The 19,301-nt window shown below is 41.7% G+C and overlaps 1 protein-coding gene across 16 annotated transcripts in view; it reads right to left on the minus strand.

Annotated features, from left to right (window-relative positions):
* kif1b (kinesin family member 1B) overlaps positions 1-19,301 on the minus strand; it is a 55,693-nt gene that overhangs the window by 11,217 nt on the left and 25,175 nt on the right. For 8 of the 16 annotated variants that reach the window (XM_075476521.1, XM_075476527.1, XM_075476522.1 and 5 more), the window contains 20 exons: positions 18,939-19,018; positions 17,874-17,949; positions 16,775-16,854; positions 16,268-16,374; positions 15,867-15,950; positions 15,475-15,655; positions 15,255-15,327; positions 8,038-8,146; positions 7,916-7,933; positions 7,156-7,304; positions 5,834-6,012; positions 5,468-5,605; positions 4,223-4,474; positions 2,628-2,746; positions 2,188-2,273; positions 1,724-1,853; positions 1,212-1,365; positions 685-775; positions 476-594; positions 274-329 (listed from right to left, as the gene is read on the minus strand). In XM_075476521.1, coding sequence (XP_075332636.1) covers positions 274-329; positions 476-594; positions 685-775; positions 1,212-1,365; positions 1,724-1,853; positions 2,188-2,273; positions 2,628-2,746; positions 4,223-4,474; positions 5,468-5,605; positions 5,834-6,012; positions 7,156-7,304; positions 7,916-7,933; positions 8,038-8,146; positions 15,255-15,327; positions 15,475-15,655; positions 15,867-15,950; positions 16,268-16,374; positions 16,775-16,854; positions 17,874-17,949; positions 18,939-19,018 — 2,281 coding nt within the window. Of the gene's footprint in view, positions 1-273; positions 330-475; positions 595-684; positions 776-1,211; positions 1,366-1,723; positions 1,854-2,187; positions 2,274-2,627; positions 2,747-4,222; positions 4,475-5,467; positions 5,606-5,833; positions 6,013-7,155; positions 7,305-7,915; positions 7,934-8,037; positions 8,147-10,957; positions 13,140-15,254; positions 15,328-15,474; positions 15,656-15,866; positions 15,951-16,267; positions 16,375-16,774; positions 16,855-17,873; positions 17,950-18,938; positions 19,019-19,301 lie in introns of those variants that run through there. The other 8 variants (XM_075476520.1, XM_075476531.1, XM_075476528.1 and 5 more) reach the window with 4 other exon arrangements.

The raw sequence follows: 19,301 nt of genomic DNA on the forward strand, positions 1-19,301 counted from the left end.
GCAATGTTGTGCGAATGGTGAGAAAGATTGGACGGGACATGTGAGAAAAAGAGATGTGGAAGAGGGAGGAAAGAGTTGGTAAGAGGATTATAGAGTGTGGGGGAACGATCAAATGAGAGACAAAACAATCCAAAGGAAGCAAGAAATGGGAAAAGGGGAAGGACATATGAGGCATGCTTATGTAAGACACACATAAAAACAAAATCAAGCTGAACTGATGGTGATGGAGCGTACTGCTCTCACAGTGTGCTGTGTGAAGATTGCATGTCTTACCTGGTTTAGACAGAGGCATAGGAATAGGGTAGTATTTCCTTGATGGGGTTGGAGGACTGTTAAGAGAAATAAAACTGTAACTATAGAAAATGTCCACAAAGACCTGGATATTATTCCAAACATTTAACTACATTTTGTAAAGGAAACCTAAACTCTCACTGCATCCCTATAGAAGAATGAATTCATTTTCAGCTCCACTGACCTGATCAGGTCCTGACCATGAATGTGCAGCGGGTGTTGCTGGTAGTGGCCAAACACCTCAAACACGATGGGTTTGGTCTTGATGTATTCAATAAAAGACTCTGTGACCTCCACTGAAACCTGCATGCAAAGTGAAATAACTAAGTTATCAGCCGACTATAACAAAGTTACAGCTTTTGCATCTTCAGTTGTGCGAGTGTGAGCACTCACATTCTGGACGTGGTAAAAGCCCAGAGGAGCTCCTTTGCCGGCGTTCTTTAGAGGCTCAGTGGAAAAAGCCTCGTCGTGACGATGAAGGAAACTGAAGGAAGAAACATGCTAGAGCGTCAGTGTGTAATGTTGGGGTTTTAACACAAAAACAAGAGGATCTAGGATATAGCTCAAACTTCTCTTTATTCTCTGCTAACCTAATTTAAAGGTAAAGTGGCATCCACTGTCAGGTTACATGTGACGTGATAAATGAACTCAAATGATCAAATCAATAAAAAAAAAAATCTAATGATTTTTAAAACCTACTATCAGAAACATTCATTTCTTTTTTATAACATTACTGCCTCATAACAGTTTTGTTTCATAGGCAATGCTATTTTCACAGCATCACAGTTTTCACAGCTACCTTAACGGTTTTATTCCCAGTGCATGTAAACATTATGATACATTCACAACCACTGCAGCTTAGACAAAAGGCACTTCAGGTAAACCACACTTAACATTAAGACTGAGGAATGTAGACTCACTTAAACTGGCAGAAGATGTCAGCATACTCCGGCGGGATGCTGCTGGCCTGGAGGACGGTAACACGGAAGGTAAAGATGCTGCCCACCTCCAACTGTCCTGCCAGACCTTCACCGGGACTCAGTTTGGTGTCCGCAATGTTACCCAGCTTAAGGTCTGGGGAAAAAAAAAGAAAAACAAGAGAAGGTCAGTGGGGCTTGCGGGTTGATTTATTTTAAGTGACCAACAACTGCAGCTGGGACTGTGCTTTGCAATCTGCATGTGAATTCCAACCTCTACAATTCAAAGCTTGTGATTTGTAGCCGATTCTGGTTTTAACTAATCATTTAGTATTTGTGCAGATTCCTTCACAGAGCAAGAAAACCTGCAAAAAAAAAAAAAAAAATCCAATTTCCATAACAAAATATAACAAAAAAAAGTCCTCCTTTGTATCTCAGGACCATCTGCTAAAAGTGCTTCCCCCTGGGATGAGAGGTGGAAATTTACGAGGTAAGTTAAGGACTGGCAGTTGTACCCATCTCGTTGATTCTGTTGAGCTCCTCTGAGGGTGTGATGACCTCTGAACTCTGACCCTGACCCTCCACAATGCGCAGCTCTTCAAGGGACAAGCCAGAGCGAGTCATCACCGTGGAAGGGAAATCATTCTGAGTGGGAAGATAAAAGATGTGCAAGAGGAAACAAGACATTAGCATAAAGCTGGTAGAGGATTTAAAATATCAGAAGATCTGTTTTGTTCAAGGATAGTTGATAGAGGCTAGGAGCACTAATCTGACAATCCTCATTTGTCTTGAATAAACAGAATGATAAGACCAAGATTAAAAATCAAACATGAAAAAAAACTTTCTCCCCTACCATGATGTTTTAACCCAAATATTACACACCCGCTGCCTCACACACACACACACACACACACACACACACACACAGAAAAAGTGAGTATCTAAGTTTGAAACTCCTTTTATCTGACTTTGGGCTCACCTGTTTGAAGTATTCATCATCAAAGGAAATCTTGGCGGTCCCCGACTGTCTTATTCCAGACCCGTAGTCTGGAGCCTCCTCGTCAGCTACAAAGAAACAAACCATCCTTTTATCAGGATCTGTCCCAGACACAGCTGACTTAAACTGTCAAAGCACATCAGCGGGAGTACGGAAAGGATCTAAGGGAATCTCTGCTTTGCTGGCAGATCAGTCGCTTGAAGGGCCCTTCCACATGTTGCCATATTGCTTTTAAATCTTAAGACAGTACTATACCTTTATCTAGTTATTTGGTTTGAGTAAAATATATTATTCAAACAGCATAAATATAGCCCGCATCCATAGACCGTCATAAATAAGAAGTGGTAATAAGCATATATACATTAGACTTTCTTATCTGCTCCAACAGGTCTGTAAATTAAACAACCTCATTAATTACTCACCAGCTATAGCCTGGACCCCCACGCGCAGAAAACCTCGCACCTCGCCCTTCTCCGTTACTACGGCAACACGATGAACCAGTGGTACAGGATACAGCAGGTTGCTCAGGTACACAAAAGCTCTGAGAGTAAAAACGAGAGGAGAGACATGAGAACCCGTGGTGCAGTGTGGTGCAGCGGGGAACAACTGCGGCAGTGTTTAGATCCAGCAATCATCAACATAAGGATCATAAGGGTGTATGTAGCCGCCATGTTGTCTGCTCCATACCACTAAAGTCTACACACTGACAAATATGTCTTCCGGCGGTTTAAACATCCAACATGGGCACCATCATTTTCACCGTTTAGCATGTATTAATGAAAGTACATTACAGTCAAATATTAGTGACAATTATGTGAAGGAACAAACATAAGAAAAGAAAAGAAAAAAAAAAAGAAAAAGAGGAGAACATAACAAGGATGTTTAGGGCCGTAAAAAAAGCTGCAGCTACAACCCTTTCTTCACTGCGTGATGCTTATGACTGATGGCCAGGACGCAGCAGCAGTAAAGGCTGTAAAAGACTGGTTTACGGTGTTGTGTTATGGAGACGTTTGTCTCTCAGTCACACACTGACATTTTGTTTTGTGGGACTTGATTTGTTTTTTTGCTGCACCCTTAGTGACCTACTCTTTCTCTGTCACCCCGACCCTCCCTCCCAGCACTGAGAGACTCAAGGCCAAGAGGGAGGAAAGGTATCAATCTGCAAAATCTCTACGTCAGAGTGATGCAGGTCGCAGAGCTACTGCAGAATGTGTCCGGCTGGAAACCTGCATGGACTCAGTGTTTAATACTAAGCCATCATGTTTACGGCACTGAGGCGACATCAAATTTCAAATGCTGCTGAAGAAAATTATTTTTTGTGGACGGAGACCAAAACAAATTCAAGTAGGCATGTTAAGGTGACGGTCAACTGCGAGTGAATTAATAAGAACTACAATACATTTTAAGAACAATGTTACACAAGCAAGGTTATGAGAACAAAATCATTTCAACACAATGTTTGAAAAAATAAGAAAAAGCAACAACAAAAAAAAAAGAACAAAAAACAAAATGAAAAGCAAGGGCTTAAACCATTTAAAAAAAACAAAAAAACAAAACAAAATGACAAATACTTAAGTCGGTCTGTACACAGTAGATACACGTATTTCACACACAGATGGGAGTTAATACAGTCAGCAGTGTGTTGGTGGAAGATGAGCCATCGCTTCGCGAGAACGTGGACAGAAAAAGATGGTGGCTTTTCAACTCAGTCTAAATTTAAAGCAGCCCATAAATAAGCTGGCCTCAGAGCAAAGAAGTATGACAAATCGTATCAAATTCAAAAGGGCTCTGAATGCGTGATCTGATTAAGTGATACGCTTACAGTATCTGCTAACAGTTCAGATTTGGTCCAATAATACATGAAATATTAAGTAATAGATTACATTGTTGGTGCAACATCAATTTGGGCTTTAACATCATATATAAAAACAAACTAAGCTACAACAAGCCAACATCAGCTCTCCTGTCCCAGCCTGTGCGTGTGGAGGACGAGGAAACACCACTGCCAGTCACCAACCTTCCCACCAGGATGAACCAGGGGGAGCGGTCGTAGAAGGGATCCTGGCCATCGCTGAAGATGTCCGAGCCCTCCTCGGTGCCGGCGTCTGAGCTGGTGTCGTCCACAAACGCCTCGTCGTCTATAAAGTCTGACATCTCGCTCTGGCGTTCGTCCGCCAGCTCTGTGATCTCGGAGTCGGTAGTGGAGAAGGTGGGCGAGGGTGTGCGGTCGGCCAGGTGCTCGTTAACGCAGCCGTGGAAGATGGGGGAGCTGAGAGGGATGGCAGTTTGGGAACAATGGCAAGAACCAAGGAAAGGTAACAGTGGAGTGATAGAAGAGTTAAAACAGGCCAAAAAAGGTCCGATTTTTCACTAATATTATTTTCTCACAAATTGCTATGTGATAGTTTCAAGACACAAAACAGAAAAATATACCAAAAAAAAAAAGACTTGCTAAGTCATCAACTAACAGCAGCCGGACACCAGTCAGTCATTTTTCTAGCAGTAATTAGAAGCCATAATTTGTTTGAACAAATCAAATTAAAGCTACTAAAAAAGCTACTGCAAATGCAGCAGGAGGATTCCTTTCATAACGTATTAGGCTAATAGCAGGTGTCACAGCAGGTTATAGGAACGTGGTAATTTTAAACCAAAATGAAATTCCATTTTAAAGGATTAAGATATAAATCTGCTCGTGTATCCAGGACGAAAGAGGATAAAATGCAAAATGCCACACATTCACACGTTATTCAAATCCAGCAGGTTGTTAACAAGCTTCTGTGTGAATTACAGGGGTTATCGACATGAAAACGGCAACAACAGACAAGGCAAAATGACGCAAGGCATAAATGAGACTAAATTTCCGATGGCGAAAAGACAACTCAAAATGTGTTGTCAGAATAGAATAAAAACAAGGGAGAAACTGATATGTGACATCAAAAATGAGGGAAATAAAAAAAATAAATAAATAATAATAATAAAAAAAAAAAATCACAAATGTGAAACAAACCAAAAATGCATGAAACATTCATATGAGTGACAAACCATCGGCAGAAATAAATGATAAAAACATGACGCCAGAAACGTGATATCACTGATACATGAGCCGCTAGGACAGGGAAAAATGGAACGCCAAAAGAAATGCACAAATCACTTTTAAATTCCAAAACATTAGTTGGTTACAAAAACAAACACTCAGCACAACAGGTAGGATTCAATCTCGATATCTGGTGAGTTTTAAACGTGTGTATTTTGTGCTACACACCTCCCGACAAGCTTAAACCAGTGGAAACGGTCGTAGAAAGGGTCATTTCCTGTCAGAGAGCCCTCGCCGTCCTCCTGGTGAGAGGAGGCCATTTCTCCTGCCCGGTCGTACATCTCCCTCATCTGCTCCAGCCTCTGCCTGCAAATGACGACGCTCAGTATTAATGGAAGCAAGATAAGAGCACGCACCTCCTTGCAAAGCAGGAGGGGAAAGATGCTGCGAGATGTAATGATTTATATGTATTATACGTTGAACTATTACTCTGAAACTGAGGCCAGTAGAACTGATATGAGAGGAAGTTAGAAAAGTTATCATTATTATTATTATAGTAAATAACATCTCTTATTTTCAAGTTATGGGCATTACTTGAGTTTTTCAAGGGACCAGTAGTGTGTGGCTCCATTCTTCAAGTCCTGAATCTCCACGGCCACCACGGTGCGAGGGAAAGGCCTGGCGTCGCGCTCTTTCTCTGGCTCTGGAGGCTGGAGCTCAGGGGGCAGCGGGGAGTACAGCGTGTCCGTCAGCAAGACGAACTGAAACTGCACCTGAGGAACGGGAGAGGGGGCATTTTAAAAACATCAAATAGATCAAACCTGCATTTTACGGCCTCTCTCTTCCCAGCATCCTCCACCAATTAACCACACTGGATATAAATCACACTCAGACAGAAACCTATAGATAAAAAAAATAAATAAATAAAAAATCTCTGATATTGTAGAAGGCTCATCTGTCACATGACATTTTCAATCCTGTAGCATCTAAAGTACGGAGTGTAAATCATGCTGGTTTGATGGGAAAGGTAAACTACAGCAGGCCGGCTTTTGATTTGTAACCAATTCAATCCGTCTGTGCGACAGCAAATCAATGTTGTATTCTGGATGATTTAAAACACTTGCCTGTGCACAGTCCATACTATGCGAAGTGGAAAGTTCCACATTTGTTCAGACTATGTGCTTCAGCACATTAACAAAGGAAATAACTGATGCTGCATTCAAGTGCCCGATAAGACTATTTTGTTTTGCGTACAGATAAGACAAACTGTACGGGAGATAAAGCCCTTTTAAAAAGTAAAACACACAAAGTCTTAACAAAATGATCATGTTTATTATCATGTGGCGAGTCCTCTGCAGTCGGCGACAGCCTGAAGTATCTGACCTATTTACGTCAGCAGGCGCCATCTATCTTCCCTTGTGATGCCCTCCATGGCCTGAAAGCATCATCATGTGGGTTTGTGTTTAAAAAAAATCCGGTCAGCAGAATATGTAACGTGTCAACCTGCGTCACAGTAACTGACCCATGAACCGGATGGAGTGCAGCTTTTTTATTTCACATCGATATAATTAAACTCAAATACAGCTCTTAGGAAAACGTGCGACGGGTAAAAGGGAAACGTACGTTTCTTACACTATGTATGGGAATGTAGTATGACTATTTTGGCAGAAGTTCCAGAAGTTCTTGGTCGGTAGTTTTTTGTTTGTCTTGTGGTGAAATGACTACCTGTGACCCTGAAATCATGCATCAGCTCTTTAACCAAATCTTTTACTTTGGAAGCCTTAAGAAAAGTTAATTTACTCAAGGTCAGAAAGAAAGAAAAAAATAATTTTTTTGTATATTGCTCTTTAAAGTAAAACCAGACAGTAACAAATATCTAACTACGATTAAGAAACCTGGAACATCATTTCACTTACTTTCTTCTTCAGCTCCACACTAATAGCGTTGGCTTCCTTTAGGTAGACGGCGTTCCCCCACAGCTGGTCACGCAGGGAGGTGAACTGATGGTACCTCCACTTCCTGAAGGCCCACTGAGCCATCTCAAACTCATGTTGAGTCCACGGCACTGTGGACAGACAGCAGACAGAGGTGAAGTTAACATCATACGTATAAAACACATTTAAATTCACAAACACTTGCTAAAACAAAACAAACAAACAAACAAAAAAAAAAAAGGACCATACCAGCTGTTTTGATAGTTTTAAACCCACCACAGATCCATTCTCTCCTATCAATCATACTAAATTAATACTGATTGCGACAACTGACCACACTTGGTGTGCAGAGACCATTTTAAAGCACAATTTCCAAAATCGGATGAAGAAAAGCATCGAGTTCACGAACGCTGCTCCTGGAAAACCCAAACTGAATGTATCCAAGGCAAGATGGAAACCAGTATGTACCTGTGATACTCTGAAACACGGTGCCACACTTTTAAGGACACGTTAATGGGCTAAAACATGAAAACCTTCGTGTATGGTCCTTTTACTTCAAGTAAACCGTTATAGAGTATTAGTTGTGTTTCACTTGAGAGGAATCTGATGATGTGATATTTATGGACTAGTTTGACTTGATATCTTCTGTGGGTAATTAGTATGGCACTATTAATACATTTTAATCTGGAAAAAAAAAAAAAGTGATTTAAGTATAATATCGTGTATAAAATGCTATACGCACATCCCAGTAGTTTAGGCTCTGGACACGAAATGTGGAAGAAAACAAACATCATTTATACAGATTACATGAAGAGTGCACTCTTACAGAAATATCTAAAGGGATGAGGAGTCAGCAATACGCACCTTCCTCCTCTTCCTCCTCCTCCTCCAGCTCTTCCTCATCAGGTGTCTCTGCTACCAGAGAGCGAGTTTCCACCTGTTTCTGCAGTTCCTGCAGTTTGCTCTCGTAAACCTGGACACCAACACACAGGAGAACACGGACAGCTGTCCATCAGCTGCAACGACAGGTGAGCTCCGCGAGCCATCAGAACCACATTTCATATTTCCATGTCAGGATAACCACAGGGAATCTACTTCTGGAAAAACTAGCCCTGAAGACTTTGACCGCTGGTCCAAATGAAACCTGCTGCCGGATGTGCAAATGATGCACAGGGGAGTAACAGGGGAATGGATCATGCCTAATGTGGAATGAGATGCACTGAACAATACTGAACATCAAAGGCTGCTTAGCAAAGGACCGAGAGTACAAGAAAAGTGTTTCTTGGAAATCTGAGGGAAAACCAACTTACAAAATGATCACATGATCATGATCATCATCACCATCACCCCCCCCCCCCCCCAAAAAAAAAAAAAAAAAAAATCTGTTCTAATCAAGATCCAAATAGCAGACACACATGGAGTTCAAATGCTTCCGTTTATAAAGTAAAGAACTGAAGTGCAATAAATGACAAATAAACTGTTCCGGCATGCATTCTGAATTAATAAATGAACCAACATCCTCATAGAGAAATGGCTGCAATGGAAGAAGAGAGGTGCTGGTAGAAGCTGAGTCAACTGTAATCCAATGAGGGGCGCCATCATCATCAGAGAAGGACAGGCTGCGGACCCGATGACCTCATCCTGTTTGTTCACAGTCTTCTGGGAAGACAATGCAGCCTTTTCATCTGTCGCTGACCTCCTCCCCGTTGGTATCCTACCAACAGCCCAACACCCAAAGTCCCTGTTTTACTTCAAGCAGCTAAAAACTACCACAGTGATCCACACGCTACAGCATTTGAGGCCGTTTTACACGACACATTTGAAAATACTTCATTTGTCTTTGAATCACAACAGAAATTTCCAAGCGTGCAACGTGGTCACGATGTTAGATTCAGTGATTGCAGTCTTAAGAAATAAAGAGTTATAAAGAGGTCTGCCTTATCTTGGGACAATTATGTAAACAATAGTAAAACATTACAGAAATCTATACAGTAGCTTGAAATAAATTGTGTTTTGCAGTATCTCAAACTACAACTCTTGGTAGGGAGTACATATCGACACTTGGTTCTGTCGCTGAACTGCATTTTCCTGGCGTAGAAAAACAAACACCACCCGTTCAAAACGAAGAACTGCACGTGAAGCAGGTCATTTTTATTTCAGTCATCCTTTGAAAATAAACCTCCAGCAACACATAGAATGGGTATTATCTTTTTTTTTCTTCTTCAAATATGTTTGCAAAAAAATGCTCGAGGAAGGAGCAGCTTAACTCTCTACACAGCCACAATGAGGTATTGATTATTGTGGATCCAAAAAGCAGACGTACAACACTCAGGGACACTGAATTGAGACCTGGCATAAAGATTTGTATTTTTCAAAAGGAACAGTTCACTGTACATAGCTCAAGTGTGTTGTATATATGTTCCAGCTTACATAGTCGTCATCAGCGGCAGAGCATAAGCTAAATGCCATTCTTTAATGGAGCAAACATCAGGGCTGAAGACATGTACGCTGCTGCATGCAAAGATAGTCAAAGTGGCACAGTTAGGCAGAAAATATACAGTCGAAACTTAAGAGTATAAAATCAAATGATGTCATCACTCCATTAACAGTCTTCAAAAGGCCTCACCGTGCTGCTGAATGTCTCAGTTTCTAAGCAAATGATCTGAAGGCCACCTGATAATGAGTTATAATACTTAATGGGGATCTTTTAAAGCTACAAACGCAGCAAGAAATGCATAAAAAGAAAAAAAAACAAAAAAAACAGAATACTGAAATGCAAACATTCTGCAAACTGGAAGCATCAGGTGAAGCACAATTAACAGGCGACAAGGTGGACAAGTTATTCCATAAACACTGTTTCAGTGTACGGCGGCAAAAACAAGGCAGCTCTCAAAATCTCATTTGATATGGGTATTTCTCCTGAATAACAAGTATGCAAACATCTCAAGTCTTTGTCCCTCTTCCAACATTTTTAAAGGCCAGACTTTGGGAACCATGACAACACTCAGTGGGTATCCATTTGAAACACAGTGAGCTCTGTGCTTACTCAATGAACCACAAAGCTAAAATTTCAAGACTGGATTAAACCAAATCATAGATTTGTTCATAATGTTTGACTAATCCTCGGAGAGGAAAAAAAACAAAAATAGGAGAGGGTCTTATTCTGAAAGGTCTGGACTGTTCACAGTGAAACTTTCACACAGAGACGCTAGGTCTATGTCCTAGCATTTCACTATAGTGGTTCATAGAGTTCTTGGTGAGCTCCAGCATCCAAAGACAGCAAACCATCAATGAAAAGTTGTTTTTAAAGAAAAAAAAAATTTAGGAATCAACTAAAACATGTAGAAATCCCCATTAGTGAACTCCCTGTCTAAATACACAGCTTAATCTCGACTCCAGGAAGTAGAAAATACTGTAACAAGTGGTGGCAGTTACACATCTGAAGTGAATCAAAACATAAAAGGAAAGCTCTGGAAAAGGTACTAGATCTAGAAATGTAGTGGCTTACTAAGCATTTGAATAAATAAGAGTGTTAATACACAAAAGTTAATTTTGATTAGGTGAGTCGTGAAGTTTCGCAATATTCAGCTAAAGCCCTGCAAATACACTTAACGAGGGAAAAAGAAAACACTGAGTAGCAAATGCATAGCAGGATTAATAGAGTTAGTGCAATAAAAGGCACTTTTGAATACCACTTACATTTAACACCATTTCAGTCTAAAAAAGGCACACAGTTGACTGGCGCATCAAGCTAATACAATATACGTTTAAAAAAAAAAAAAAAAAAAAAATTCTTCTGATTGCTGATCACGGCCAATGATGACTTATGACAGAACATGCTTTCTGAGGTACAAAACAAGATGTAAATATTGCAAAGAGGACTTATTTTCCCATCCTAACATTCAGTTTAATTATACATAGAGGGAAATAAATAGAGACCGCTTTCTGTTCCTCGCTGGGGCAACAACAAGTCTTAAGAAAATTCCATGTATCCATAGTGTAGTGGTTACAAACATTCATCATGAAACAATACTAAAAATGGCAAAAATGTAAACTCAGAATATCAACCATGAGCATAATTTTGGCAAATCAAAGCATGAGTCATGAATTGTCACACATGCCAATAAAAGCAGGCGTGGCATGTCTCTCCTGCGAAAAAAAATAGTCCAAATGATCATCTGCCGGCTGCAAATCCTAATGATGGCTCACCCAGTGCTAAAGATGACGACACACAGTGCAGCAAAAAACTGATGAACATGGCAAATATGATGATGAGGATGATGATGAGAAAACGTTGTTTCATAGTACATAGAATACTTGGATCAACCAGTAACACACTGATCAAGTGCTAAAGTCACAGTCAATTCTGCTGTTGTGATCTGTAATGCATTTGCCTACTTAGAGTGTACGAAACTAGCTCCTCACTCCACGAGTCAGACTGCCGTCTCTCTGCTGGCTTTCAGATTCGGAGCAGACATTTGCCTGCGCATTCGCGGAGGTGCGTGAAAGCTGACGGGGTGGTTAACGTGGTCAGCGTGATGGTATTGCTGGTAGCCATTGAAGCTGCCGTCGGTATACACCATGCCGTTATAGTGGCAGGGCTGTTGTTGGTGTTGAGGGGGGGGGTGTGCTGGCTGGTTCTGGTGGTGGCGGGGCAGGTAGATGGTCTGTGTGTGCCTCCTGTTGTTTTCAGACTGCTGCAGTGACTCCATGGAGCCAGAAGGTCGCTGACGGTGATTAAAAGAGTTGCTGCGGCCTCTTTCGTGGGGCTGCTGGTGCTGGTTGTTCCTATAGTTGTGTCTGTGACCCTGGTTTAAACCTTGCTCGAAGTCTTTGCCTCTGCGCTGAACTGACGGGCTTGGCAGAGGCGGCATGGTGTGCATAACTGAAGCCGCCATCTTGTCTCTAGGCTGTAATGCCACATCGGCCTCGTTTTCTCCCTCCTCTTCCTCTACAGCTTCTTTGGGCACCTTTAGTTCTATGACCTGCTGATCTGTAATTATGATATGAGTACCTGGACTCCATGAGTTGCGGTGCTTGGGGTTACTTTTGAAGGGAAAACGTAGCTTTCGGTCCTCTGGTGGTATAAAGCGATGTGGTCCGGTGTGCCGGCGGAGCTGCTTAGAGATCTCTTGTTGCTGCAGACTCTTGAGGCGAGCCTGCTCTTGACGCATCCAGCGCATGTGGCCTCGCTTCAGGGTTGAGTCATCTCCAGCACTTTGGCTTGTTTGCGACTCTGCATCCTCTGCGTCAGGCATTTCGGGCAAAGGAGGTTTTCCTTCTCTCGGGCTGGGAGTTCTAGTTGCACAAAAAGAAGCGCCCCCACTGAGAGGCTTTTCTTGGCTCTCTGGGGTGATGAGCGGGAGGACCTTTTCCATTTTCACCATCTTGTTCCTGAGAGCACGGATCTCCTCATCCTTCATGTTATTCTGTTTCTTCACCTCCTGCAGGATGTCCTCGAGTTTATCAATGTGTACTTTTAGTTCATCCATTACAACTCCTCCAGGTCGAGGCCCATTGATCAAGACATCTTCGATGCGTTCATCCCCAACCCCAACAGTGTCCCAAACATCCCGAGCCACTGCCCTCCACGAGTCCCGCTCGTTGGGGTCCTTCTTGCTGTAGCTAGCACAAAGCTCTTTCATCTTCACAATAGCCAGTGCCTCAATTTCCTGCCGTGTGTGGCGGAAGTCATTAAGAGCTACTTCGTAGCAGATTTCTTTGACTGCCTGGATCTTTAGGTCAGAGATAGTCACCCACTTGGAGTCCTTGGTGATGCGGCGTCGCTGAGGGACCTGGTACATTTTAACTGGCTCTCTTCTTTTCCCACTGCTGGGTAATCCACACTTTTTCACTATGGTTTGCAGCTTGCTGGGAGGCAGCTTTTCCCTCAGGGAAGTGATCAGTCTCCAGCTCTCCTCACAAGACCTCTTATCTGAGTCATCCCCACTATCAGAGTCTCCATCCTTGAGAAAACAACACAGGACACAAACCAAATGGTTCCCAAAAAAAAAAAAAAAAAAAAAAAAAAAAAAAAAAAAAAAAAGGGAGAAATTAAAATGGGAAATCAGGGAGAGGATGAAAGGATGGTTTTAAAATAAGAATGAATTATATAAAAAGGTATAAATATGCAACATGGGAACTTAAACCACGTTTCAAGTCAAAGTTAAATCCAAGAATTTTAATGTTTTAAGATTTGGAATTTTGGCCAAAGGAGACTATTAAAAAATATGTATTTTGCATACATCATTACTGTCCAAGATGTATGGCACCATGCCATGCAGATTACAATCAAAATGAAGAAAAAGTTATTAAATTAGCCAAACATACAACAAACTGTGGCTTCATTGACTTTCTTTTCAGTTTTTCTTTCTCAGATTTTTTTTTACTAGAGAAATTTCAAAATGGAAATGAATATTTAAAAATATTCACAAAGAAAAACAAGGCTCTCAATAATGGGAATATAATTCTTACACTTTTGTTCCCAATGTTGCATACTGATATTAAAAGTAAAGGTAAAGCATGTCTATCATGATTAGAAAGGAAATATCAATCGATGATAGTTGCTGATTGGAGCACCTCAGTAATGTTTTGATATTCCTCTTCTTAACTGAAAAATTTGTGATTTGACAGCTGGATCCCAAACATGCTTACAGTGGGCATGCATGTAGATGGACTCTGGAGCTTTCACCCCCTTTAGTCCAGAAGGTTTGAGTTGCTTTAGTATTAGCGGTGAGTTAGAAGACAAGAGTGTTCTTGCAGTTGATAAGAAAGCCAGTTGAGAGAAGAGGCGAGAAGTGAGGGCAAGTGTTAATCCACTACAAGAAAGTTGTTAGTTGGAAACAAAAATGCAGTTTCTCATTTTTCGTAGACAAGAAACATTACAGATCACAACCAGTAGATACCAGTAGGATGTTCAGCTCTGTATGAGACTGTCTGTGGCAAGAATTGGACATGTTATGTCCCTATGAGCCTGAAACTTATGCCTGTGTTTCGGCACGTAAAAAACACCGGAGTACGAGAGAGATCTGGGACTCATTTGACTCAGTTGTGAGCGGTGATAACTCTGTTGTGGAGCCGTGGCCCCAGTGTGCAAAACGAATGCCAAGTAAGGCCAGCAAAGAAAGGTGGCCAAAGAAGTCAATGAGAAACCACATTGTCACTATCTGTCAAAAACTACAGCAGCAATTTTTGTTATCACAATGCATTGTACATGTCAGCAACTGCATTGAAGAGATGAAACTCAGGACAAAACAGAGCAAGAAAACTAGAGTAGAAATCTAATCCAAGCAAATCAACAGCCACTTCAGAGTTGACCAGCTCAACAGCAAAGACTGCAACTTAGTCCAGAACATATACTGAATGAGTTAAGAGAACATGCTATTAACATGAACCGTGCAAAAAGCAGCATTTTGTCTTTTTCTTTCACAACAGCAGGGCGTCTGCGTTCCAAAGGTGGCCAATACTGAACCAGTTTCAAATTTCTTGATGTCAAATTTAGCTGAAAGCTGCTCTTTTGCAAGATTCAGATCCACTACAGAAGACACAAGGAAGGGGAAACGGGGATTTGGAGAGGGGAAAGCTTTCAAATCTAACTTTCACTTAATCAAGTTGCTACAGGAAAAAAAAAAAAAAAGATCTGTTAAAACTCAAGATGAAGGCAGGTAAAAGCTCATCCGTCTCAAAACCAGAGAAACTTCCATGCAAGAGGAACAGACATGCGCTAGGAGTAAAAGTGTGATTCACACAAATCTCAAGTGTCGGCGCTTAGAGTGAGAATTAGTACCAGATTTAAATGGACCAAATTAAACTATCATCCAAAAAACTAATTCAAGCTTTCCAATTGTAATTGAACCATAATCATTCATGCTTTAACTTATAATATGTGGAAGAACATTTCCCTCCAAATCACACACAAAATAGAGGAAAGTAGCAGGCTATGCAAAAAGTCTCAATCATAACTTGACTCCTCTGAAACCCACTCTGCACTAACCTGTCTCAAACAGCTAAAATAATGCCAAGAGAAAACCAATTGAATGCATAAAGTGGGCCTCATTATGTTCCAGTTTATTTCAACTCACCAGTCGCTGTTGCTCCAGGAGCTGGTCTGCCTCTTCCTTCTCCTTTTTGTATAGGATTTCCATCTCAGTAAGCCTACACAAGTGAGTAAAATATATCAATTCTGAAACTCATTTAACAATAACAAAAAATACTTTACAATCCGTATTTGAACATGTACAACTGCCAAAGACAGACTCTTAGAAATTCCTGAAAGCAAAGCAAGCAGGACAGCTTGAATACCTTTTCTCCATTTCCTGCTTCATGTCGATGCCCTGTTTCTCCAGCAGCTCTCTCTGAGCGAACGTCCAGTCCACGGGCTCCACGGGGGTTTCGGCAGATGGCGTCTTCTCCCTCTCGGCTCTGGCCTGCTCTGGGTGGTTGAACCGGAACACGTGGTTCTTTCCCATAATGATACGGTTGCCTAAACAAAGGCAGGGCACATGTGTGGCAGGAAAAAGTGTGAGAGCACGGGACATGCCGTTCAACTAGTATCTACAAAGTCCAGAGAAGGGCCTTATCATAGATATTACGAGAGAGATTTGATCCAAAAAGCTTCCAGAGATTAAACAAATATCACTCATCTATATATACACGGTTGTTATTTTCATCCTACTCAAAAGGGAGATATGCACCTGAACGAAGCTGGATCGCATCCTCCACACGCTTGCCGTTCACGTAGGTTTCTGATCCCTCACATGGCACCAGCAAGACAATAACTTCGGCAAAAACAAAACAACCAACCAATCATCGTTCAGTTTAATAAGCTCACGGTCATTCAAATGTAAATACAAATTGCCAAATATATTTTTTACTGTACGAAGCGATTACTGACAGGTATGTCTCCATTAGCAACAGAAAAATCTAAATATATGAGCTCATTTCATTAACTGAGTAAATTATTACTCGATATTTCTTAATAAACAGCTGTGGCTGCTTTCATTTAGGAGTATCTGTCAGTAATCTAAACAGATTTTTCCCCCCCCCTTTACTTTAAATCAAACACAGCAAGCAAACTGGTACAGTTGAGTCTCACCATCTCCGTTGGCGTTTCTTTCGCTGCGGAAGACGCAGTGTTCCTCCTTGATGTGAGCTCCACTTAGAACAATGTCCTGCCTTCTTTCAGCATCAGCCTGACCCACCCTGAAACAGTCACAGAGGCCATTTGAGACCGCGTATTGCTTTATCGTTACATTGTCAACCATTCCAGCGAAAAGGTCAGCAGCAGAAGCTAAATGGAACCTTTAAACCGACACCTATTGGACGGCACAATCAGCTCTTTCATCACTTATTGGCCCCCTGGGGCGCAAATGTAACAAAATACTCAACGTGAATAGTCTCCAGAAGGGAGCAAAAGGACAAAGAAAGGAGAAAAGTAACTCGAGACTGCCAAAATAAATAAATAAAATTCCAATCACTAACAAAATTTTGCATCAGTGATTCTCAAAGTTCCCCTTGCCTGACATAAAAAGAGATAACTAAATACAACATTTTTTCCAGATTAACTGCAGCATTTCAGTGTCATCATTTAGATTTTGGTTACCTTGTAATCCCGTCTTTGATGTAGTAGAGCAGGCACTCTGACATCAGAGGATCCTCATTCAGGTTGACCAAGTGTGGAGTCTGCAGATGAACATGAGCGACAGATACTTCAGCACAATGACATTTCTTTCATTTATATCTAGCGATGTGGAAAACTTATCAACACAAGGACAGACAGTAAAAATGAGTCCAGTTTCATATATTTCAAATACAGATGCCCCTCCATCAGTGACACAGTACACAAACGTACGCACAGGAACAGTCATGACAGCTCTAGGGTCTGAAAAGACAACAAACAATCCTAAAAGCTACTCCTCCAAACCACCAACCTTTTTTGGGGAAAATACCCCATTAAAGTCTGTATAGAGATCACAAGGCTTCTCATTGAAAAGCGAGTGACAGAAGAAAAAAGAAAAGGAAAAAAACAAATCAATGGAAGGAAAACGGAATTGAAGAAAGGGGGAAAAACATGACACAGAAGCAGAAGACTGAAGTGGGTTAAAACATTGAGCAGAGAGCTCATTTGTCAGTGATTAAAAATACACAGTCATTATTGTGACTCTGCCAAGAAGCACATCTGTTGGTCTTTAAATTGTTGGAAAGTATCATTAGGAAAGGGAAAGTATTACTACCTGTAATCTAATTTGCTAATGATAGCACAGAGGGATGTGAGAAGCTACAGGTTAAGTTTGATCTAACTTACAAAGCATTACATTCAAATAAAACTACGGGAAAAGGCTCAACTAAACAGCCAGCTTTGGGGCTAGTTCTGGTGCAGAAAAGGTGCTCTGTCTGTTTATTCAATTAAACAAACCTTCGTGGCAGAAATACAATCATACTGCTCATCGAAGGGCCCATCGTGGCTAAGCTGAGCATGTGAAGAAAATAAATAAAAAAAGTGGAAAGACAGGAAGATAAAGTGGATTGTGAGGAAAAAAAAACCGTGACAGTTCAGAGGGGGGTGGTGGTTCTCATGGGATAAAAATAACATGAAATGATGGAGGACCGAGTATCAACGCCCATGGAAAAATTTTGACACAGTCACCCTGCCATCGGTCTCAAAGTTTACGTTTCATTCTTTCCCATCCAATCTGCCCTACCTTTTTGGGAGAGAACACGCCCAACGTGCCGCCATCTTCACGGATTGCCACGCCCATCTCTGCAAGCAGAGCCTCCCTGTGACGGAGGCAAAACACACGCAGACTCAGCAATGGCACTTTGTATTCAAACAGGTCTTTACTCTGCATGTTCCATGTATTTTCTTGCACTCTATAACAGTGGCACATTTATTCACACCTTCATTTTTCTGAAAACAAAAGCGGAAGAGGCTGAAAACTAATGGTGCGTAACATTAGAGCAAGTGATCGGTGCTTTGACTCGGTGGACAGAAAGTAACACATGGCTGATTTCTGCAGCCACAGATGAGTGGATAAAGGGGGAGAAAGGGTGTGACAGGGGTGTCTGTGCAGCAGTGTGTTACGACTAAGAAGGCAAGGGAAATGGACAGAATTGGTGCCGAGGAGGCAGATAGGTGAAGAGAGAGAAGATGGCACAGAGGAGGGAAAAGACGCTGACGAAGGGTTTTCTGAAGGCTAAAGACCTGCTCTCCGAAAACGTTGCAAATTAAAGCGTTAGTAGCGGTTTTGAACAACAGGAAGAGAGAAAAAAAAAAGACGGCCAAGAGAGGAGGGAGAGGCATCACTTGCAAACGGGGGCCAACAGTGTTCATTTTCAAATGATCTCTCTGAGGAGACATCAAGAGTATTGTATTTAGCTGGATGCGATAAAAAGCACCACAAACAGCTAAGCAAGAGATGGGAGCGAAAGAGAAGTAGAAAGAGAAGCACAATGCCTCTCACATCCACACAGCTGGCCAATCACAGCATGAGTTGGCTGTAAATGTCCGATTGTCTGTTCTGGAAAGTAACAGACAATGGGTGACAGAGACTCCAGCTTTGACGTCATAAAGGTGTGTGTGGGCCGGGGGGGGGGGTGTTTCCAGGGCTATCAGACCATCTGACATGCAGTTCAGACAGACCATAAATCCCAATTAAGACTGACAGGGTGGATGCACATGTAGGACACACATTGCTCCTCCCTACTCCCTCCCTCCCTCCCTCGAGAGATGCAGATGTAAACGAGCAGGACTGTCTGATGATACTGACCTCTCCATGCGGATTGCTTCTGTCTTCCGCAGCTTCTCCTCCCAGGTTTCATTGAGCTCAGCGATGATCTTTTCTGATTCCTGAACACACGAGGCAAAAAGTGAGGAAAGCACACGTAGTGCAATGCAATTGTAGCTATTAGCAGTGTTTGGAGGCCACCAATTCAGTTTAGTGCCAGGATTACATATGGGAGACAAATTAGTCTTCTTATTCAAGTTAAGATACTCTTTTCTCATGGACAAGACAAAGAAGTCAGGGTTCAACTCTCGAAAAGGAGGGACGGAGTAACACAATGATGTATGCAGCCCTCATTCGACAGCTTTTATAATTCTACTTTATGCTCCCGTAAGCACAGAAAACGGC

Source organism: Odontesthes bonariensis, chromosome 10 (genome assembly GCF_027942865.1).
Source record: "Odontesthes bonariensis isolate fOdoBon6 chromosome 10, fOdoBon6.hap1, whole genome shotgun sequence".
Taxonomy (NCBI): Eukaryota; Metazoa; Chordata; class Actinopteri; order Atheriniformes; family Atherinopsidae; genus Odontesthes; species Odontesthes bonariensis.